Source organism: Microtus ochrogaster, chromosome 18 (assembly GCF_000317375.1).
Source record: "Microtus ochrogaster isolate Prairie Vole_2 chromosome 18, MicOch1.0, whole genome shotgun sequence".
Lineage (NCBI taxonomy): Eukaryota > Metazoa > Chordata > Mammalia > Rodentia > Cricetidae > Microtus > Microtus ochrogaster.
The window spans coordinates 20,920,651-20,928,361 of record NC_022020.1 but is presented as its reverse complement, the minus strand read 5'-3'; the positions used below and the strand labels follow the sequence as shown (position 1 = coordinate 20,928,361).

At 38.8% G+C, this 7,711-nt stretch overlaps 1 protein-coding gene across 1 annotated transcript in view; it reads right to left on the bottom strand.

Annotated features, from left to right (window-relative positions):
* Nucleotides 1-7,711, bottom strand: part of Map3k2 (mitogen-activated protein kinase kinase kinase 2) — a 79,185-nt gene that overhangs the window by 10,723 nt on the left and 60,751 nt on the right. The window contains exons 9-13 of the mRNA XM_005355872.3: nucleotides 7,060-7,139; nucleotides 5,839-5,906; nucleotides 5,595-5,687; nucleotides 3,227-3,433; nucleotides 568-716 (exon numbers count right to left, since the gene is read on the bottom strand). Coding sequence (XP_005355929.1) covers nucleotides 568-716; nucleotides 3,227-3,433; nucleotides 5,595-5,687; nucleotides 5,839-5,906; nucleotides 7,060-7,139 — 597 coding nt within the window. The remainder of the gene's footprint in view (nucleotides 1-567; nucleotides 717-3,226; nucleotides 3,434-5,594; nucleotides 5,688-5,838; nucleotides 5,907-7,059; nucleotides 7,140-7,711) is intronic.

Here is a 7,711-nt window from a genome sequence, read left to right as displayed (position 1 = left end):
GTGTGTGTGTGTGTGTGTGTGTGTGTGTGTGTGTTGGCATGCATGCACACACAGCCCTCAGAAACCAACAGAGGATGCTCAACACCCCTGGAACTAGAGTTAGAGACAGGTGTGTGTTGTGCACTTAGCATGGGTTGTCCGAAAGCACAACAGGTGCTCTCAAGCACTAAGCCATCTCTCCAGACCCCCAATACCTTTTACTTAACAGTCCCCGAAGGTTTGCTAAAGTTACCTTATACAAATAAAGCACTAAAATAACATTTTACTACAATCCACAAATCCCACCACACTGTTCTATTACATTTTAAAACCTTTTATGTCCATTTAGTCTGGCTCTGGGTATGGGGGCAGAGGGTGAACACACATGCCACAGCACAATTGTGGCGGTCAGAGAACAACTTGTGGGACCTGACTCTCAATTATCATGTGGGTTCTGGGGACTGAATCAGGCCTTTAGGCTTGGAATAATCTCACTAGTCCTGTTTTTGTTTTGGGTTTTTTTTTTCCCCCTCCAAGAAAAAATGCTTTACAATGGCCAAGTGAAGCAATCTGCATGGTGACTTTTACCTTGCTGGTCTCCGGGCTATCAGGGTTAAACTGAACTTGTTTAACAGCCAGTTCTCTTCCGGTATCAACATCATAACAGAGGTAGACTCTACCAAATGCTCCTTGGCCAAGCAGTTTGCCCAATCTCCAGTTCGTTGGAGCTCGAGGAGCTGAAAAAGAATATTTTCTTAAAATGGAGTAGTCAGGTACTATAAAATGACATCCTTAACTGAACATTGTAAATACAAGGGAAAATTATGATCATCCAAATTTATAATGGTCTCCATCTTCCAAAATATGTTCTCCTTATTCTTCTAAGAAGTCTAACTAAAAGTTTGCATCTTGTGACAAGTTTTTCCCCCTCAGGAAGATTTTCTTTTCCCCACTACCAAAGTGACAGTCATTTTTCAATTAATTTAAGATGTAAGATACCCGATTTTCCAATTTACTGCAGCAAATTAAAATATTTGTAAAGAGGGTTTTCAGTTCCATCTATAATACAGAAATCTGGAAAAAGTATCATTTCCCACTTCTGTAGGAAAAATCAGGCAATCAATAAAATTATAGTTTTATTTTATGTATACAGGTGTTTTCCCTGTATACGTGTATGTGTGCACCACATGCATACAGAACTGAAAGTCAGAAAAGGGCATGGGATATACTGGTACTGGAATTACAGATGGTTGTAAACTGCCTCCCGAGTGCTAAGAATCAAATCTAGATCATCTAGAAGATCAGCCAGTGCACTTAACCACTGAACCATTTCTCCAGCCCCCATAACTTTTTTAAACTGTTTTTTTGAGACAGGGTCTCACTATGTAGACCTGACTGTCCTGTAACTTGTTATGTACCTCAGGTTGGCCTTCAACTTCTGGTGCTTCTGCTCCCAAGTACTGGAATTATAGATGTGTATTGCTCTCTCTGGAAAAAACTATAACCTTTACTGTACATTTTGGAGCACAGATTACAGGGTATCAAACTAACCTAAAATCTAAGGAAAAGGAGGCACTCCAAGGAGAGAAAGGAAATGGTGAAGCATATAAACAAATCCATTCCAGCCAGCAAGGAAAGCTAAGCTCCACTGTGAACAAGTGTGTTTGCTATGAAAAGCACTGAACACAGCTTCACTCTGTACCTCTTCCATGTACTCATAGAAGCCAGAGATCATAGCCTTGATGGTCAAAGATAAGAAATGGAATGGCCCTGTGATAGACAGCCACACTGAAAAGAAAGAGCCACTGCTGGTGACACACACCTTTAATTCTGTCACTAAGGAGGCAGAATGAGGGGATTCCCTTGGAAGTTCTGAGCCATCAGGGACAGAGTGAGATCTGTTACCCACCCCCCTGCCAAAAAAACAAAACCAAACAGCCTGAAACTTCTTGAAGAAGAGTAACAAGCCCTGTTATCACTATGTTAGAGCAGTGGAAAAGGAAATGAAACAAAACAAAAACCAAGCTGGGCAGTGGTGGCACACACTTTTAATCCCAGCACTCAGGAGGCAGAGACAGGAAGATCTCTGTGAGGTGAAGCCAGCTTGGTCTACAGAGCTAGTTCCAGGGCAGGCTCCAAAGCTACAGAGACACCTGTCTTGAAAAACAAAAAACAACGAAGACAAAACAGAACAAAAAACCCTGGAGAATAAACGAGGCCTGGAAACCTGAGGCCCTGACCATTAAGAGTTTTCTTCCTCCAGAAAAGGGCAGGATCTGTGATAAAGCCCATCTGAATGGGGCCTGCTCAAGACTGAAGTCACAGACTGTCTCTAGCAGCCCATGGCTGAGGAAGCAGGATAAGGACACAGGGAGAGTTTGCCTTTCTGAGAAGCAGGCACAAAAAAGTACCAAATGCTGGGGCTTGAGCAGGATCACTTAGAAACCATCTAAAAAGCCAAGTTGGCAAAACTCTTAGAAGAATTTTAAGCCCATGGTACACAGGTATGGGAGCACGCAAAATAACCAACCCAGTAAACTAGGAGTCTGCTGACTCAATCCATCATAAAAATGAATGAGGTAGAAGAGTTGTGCATATGCCCAGGTATAAATTTTATTTACTTCAGTCTTCATGATCCTATAAGTGATGTCTGACACTTCATGCAAAATTGTAAAAAAACATAAAAAAGCAAACTGAAAAAACAAACTAGGCAGAGTGGTGTATACCATTAATCCTAGCACTTAGGAGGCAGAAGCATGAAGATCTCTGTGAGTTCAAGACTAACCTCGTCTATGTAATGAGTTCCAAGCCAGTCAAGGCCACAGAGATCCTGCTGGGTCTCCTTTAAGTTGTTTTGTAAAAGTATTTCATCTGACACACACAACTAGCAAATTTCTGCATGTCAGGATCTAACAAATGTTATACTGTAATTTTTCTCCATAAACCAATCTCCTCACTAGGCTATTTCTTAGAAATTGCATAGAGAGTCTCAGTGCTTAACACAGACATGTAGACTAGAATAGATAAGAACAATTAGTAACAATTTTCCTAATAAAAGTGAAGAAAAATTAGTAATTATGGCTACAGTAATTAGCCCTAATATACACTTATACCTGAATGTCTAGTCACCTTTAAAAAGCATGCTATTATTTCTTGTGAAGAGTGTTTTTCCCTGAGTTCTGACTTGCATTTATTCCTGTTAACATAAAACTATGCAAATGTTTTGCTAAACATTTCTATTACTTACAACGGCTGGGTGGGCTGATGTCTGTGACAGTCAAAGTAGGATTGTCTATGTCACTTCCCCTTCTTCTTACTCGACCGTCGTCACACTCTGGGGTGAAGATGCTGCTTCCACTACTAGTGCTTAAGGAGTGATCAGTAGGGCTGAAACTCACAGGAGACCGGAAGCTGGTGCCCTGGGTCCTTCTAGCTCTTGGAAAAGTCTTACGACCTACAACGTGAAAAGAGAATTAACTTACTCCTTCTATTAATGTACTACACTTTCAGGATATTTAAACATCTATAATGTGGAATAAGAATCAGCCTTGAAATCTAGGCTGAAAAACCTGAAATAACAATGATTACGTGTGCCCTGCTATGGAAAAATGCACAAACACTCGTGTGCATAAGAAAGCCACAGAAAAAATTCTTCACTTTCATTTCCAATAATGATTTTAAAATAAACATAAAAAGCAAACTGGAGAGTTATAGGTAGCAGAGAGATACTGTCGATCCTAGTAGGCTCTTTTAGTTTGTTTTGTCAAGTTGACGCAAGCTGGAGTCATCTGGGAACAGGAAATCTCAATTGAGAAACTACCTCCATCTTATGGGCCTGTAAGCAAGTCAGTGGGGCACTTTCTTAATTAATGATATGAGTGGGAGGGCCTAGCTTACCATGGGTGGTGCCACCACGGGCACATGATCCTGTGCTGTATAAGAAAGCATGCTGAGTAAGCCATGAGAGCAAGCCAGTAAGCAGAATTTTCCCATGGACTCCGCTTCAGTTCCTACCCTGACTTCACTACATGATGGGCTGTAGCCTGCTAAGTGAAATAAACCCTTTTGTGACCAAGTTGGTTCATATGTATGTATGAATTTACTTATTTAAGACCAGGGCATAACCATATAATTTATCTGTTTGTTTTATTTAAGACAAGGTATAATTATGTGATTCTGTAATTCTGGCTGGCCTGGAACCCACTATGTAGACCAGGGTTGTCTCAAACTCAAAGATCCACCTGATTCTGCCTCCCAAGTGCTGGGATTAAAGGCGTGGGCAACATGCCCAGCTGCCATCTTTACTTTCTGGAGTACTACTTTTGGATCTCTCATTGAACCTGATGCTCACTGATTGAGCAAGACAAGCCAACTACCAAGCTTCAGGAATCCTTTGCTCCACACCCTCTCCTCCAAGCTCAGGAAGAGACATGCACTGCTGTGCCAGCTTTCCTTGTGCTTGAGCAGCATATACTTTAGTGACTAATACACCTTCTCTGACCCAATCTGTTTTCTTTTCTTTTTCTCTCTGAGACAGTGAGTGGTGTAGGAGTTCCTTCCTTCTGTTTGTGTGCTGCTTTCATAGGATAATGAATAAAAAAAAAACTGCCTTGCCCTAGTTGATAGGGCGGAACTTAGGTAGGCAGAGAAGACAGAAATGAATTCTGGGAGAAAGGAGCAGAGAGACAGCCGCCATGGAGCCACCAGGTCAGACATGCTGAATCTTTCCCAGTAAGCCACGACCTTGTGGTGATATTACAGATTAATAGAAATGGGTTAAATCAAGATGTCAGAGTTAGCCAATAAGAGGCTAGAGATAATGGGCCAGGCAGTGACTTACATGAATACAGTTTCTGTGTGATTATTTCAAATGTAAGGTTGGCTGTAGGAACAGAACAAAGGGACCCCTCCTCGTGCAAAAAGACTCTATCCTGGAACTAGCTCTTGTAGATCAGGCTGGCTTTGAACTCACAGAGATCCACCTGCCTCTGCCTCCCAAGTGGTGATTCAAGGCAAGTGCCATCACCACCCAGCCCAATTTACTTTCTTAAAGGAACAAGAAAATATGAATTGTACCCTTTGGGACTAAATTTCTGATTTCTGATTTATACCATTTCTAATTATCCCTCTGTAATTAAACTTTTTAAATATCACAAGATGGCATAAAACTACTATATTATTTTTGCTTTACTTATAACCTGATATTCTCAAAAATTGTTTTTTGGAGGGTTGACAGAGGACAAATTTGGGGCTTTGGGCAAATACTTTACCACTAAGCTGCAGCCCCAGCACAAAAGGTTTCTTGGGTTTGTTTGTTTGTTTGTTTGAAACCTGGTCTCTCTATGTACCTGGCTGTCCTGAGACTCACTATGTAGGTCTTGAACTCATAGAGATCTGCCTGACATTGCCTCCTGAGTATTGAGACTAAAGGCAAAGGTTTTTATTTTATTTTTCCTGGCAAAGGTTTTTATTTATTTATTTTTAACCAGAAACTTAAGTGACTCAAGAACAAATTATTTGGTCATCATAAATATGAGGCTTTTTAAATATGTGGTCATTTTTAAAATATTGGCTAATATTAATCTGTTTTTATAGTCTCATTGTTCGAAACTTACCATCATTATACTCTTGATGATGATATGAAACATGATACCTTCTTGGATATGTTCCTCCTTTTCCAAACTTCTCAAATATAGGGTTATCATAGTCTGTTAAGACATAAGAATGTTATCATTAAAAAAGGAAAGTATTTTTAATAGTGAAAAGCATATTTATCATTTTTAACTTTTTTCAAAAATTTTTTCCCTCCCAGCTAAAACGTGACATAAACATTCAAGCACGTAGAATTTGTAGTCTAACCTGAAAACTCCTGATGATTATCCGGGTAACTCTGTGCTCTAGGCATCCGTGACTTTGGATAGTTTTCTCTATAGATAGAAAATGTAAGATTAAATTAAAAAAAGGTATGTAATAAAATGTTTAAAAATTTTTAAACAATATCTGTATTTGTATGTGTGTTAATATTGTGTGTGTGTGTGGGTGTGTAAAGGAGCTCACATAAGCACTAACATAAAGTTTTAAAAAGAGAAACTTCTTTGAAACATTCATTTAGTACACACAGACAAAAAGTCAAGCTTTTAAAAATCAGCTACTACTTTTGGGGTAAGAATGATACATTTGAAACCATGGAGATTTGAAGCACCTGCATTTCAATTTAATGCTGAAAGATTTTTTTCTAAAATTGTTTATGAATCTATATAAGAGACATATAATTTTAACTTAACAAACATCAATAACAAATTTTCAGGACGGAATATTACAAAATTTCTTTCTTTTCTTTGGAGGTGGGGTGGGTACGAGTAAACAGAGTAGATTCCCCAAGGCAAGCACTGACAGACAGGCTTCATAGGTATGTGTAGAGGAAATTATAGGTGAATTTTCAAGCGTGTGTCTGGTGTCATAAAGAAGCCTGGAGGAAATAGCAAGTGAAGCATCTCATACTAACTGTGCTACACAAGACTGCAAAGAGCAATGTCTTCTGAGAACAAGAGGGCGCCCTCACAAATGCACATCATGCATACAGGGAACAAATTAAAAAAAAAAATTTTTTTAAGAAACTGCCAAAACCAAACATGAGAAACTTTGCAACAGTTTCAAGAGCTGTCTTAAAATAAACATAGTCTAAGTTTGCACTTGCTACAAACAAGATTTTGAAAACCATAAATAGAAAAAATAATAATAAGACAATAAAGTTTTTGAATCTCATGAGGTTACAGGATTTATTCACTCCAGGCGCTGTGGCGCATGCCTTTAATTTCTGCACTCAGGAGACAGAGGAAAGCGAATCTCTGTGAGTTCAAGGCCAGCCTGGTCTACAGAGTGAGTTCTAGGGCAGACTCCAAAGCTATAGAGAAACCCTGCCTCAAGCCAAAAAGATTTATTCACAATATAGAAAACTTTACTTAATGTCAGTGAAGACAATTATCAATAAGCTACATTTTTCAGAATGTAGAATAAAAGAATTATTGATAACTTTATATATCAACATGAAATAAAAGGCAGACCAATAATCATAATTACCCATCCAAAGGACTATCGAGTGATGGACAGCTTCCTGAGCCAGAATTTTCAGGGCTGCTTAAAGACAATGGATCCAACATCTAGGAAAATAAAGAGTTCCACCATGATTCTGCCTGATAATAAGCAAATGTTACTTTAAAAAAAAAAACAAAACTGCTTGTGACATAACATAAACTTCATGCGTTTAAAATATATGATTCAATGGCTTCTAGCATATCCAGAAATATACACAACTTTCCCCACAATTTCAGAATCCTTTTAGGACCTTCCAAAGAAACTCTGTAACAAACAGCAGTCACTTTGCAGAATTACTCATTTATAAACATTCTGAATAAACAAGCTGTGACTACAAAAAATTTTTTTTAATTTATTTATTTTACGTATATAGTGTTCTAGGCACCAGATCTCATTATAGATGGGTGTGAGCCATCATGTGGTTGCTGCGAATTGAACTCAGGACCTCTGGAACAGCAGCCAGTTCTCTTAACCTCTGAGCCATCTCTCCAGACTACAAAATTTTTTAGGCAAAATACAGTTTTTCTATAGTCAAGTAATTGAAGCTGAAGTAATTTTGCTTATTAAAAACTGGACAATGGCCCTGTTCAATTGAGATGAACCATACAGTGACTGCTACACTAGATTTAAAATGCTG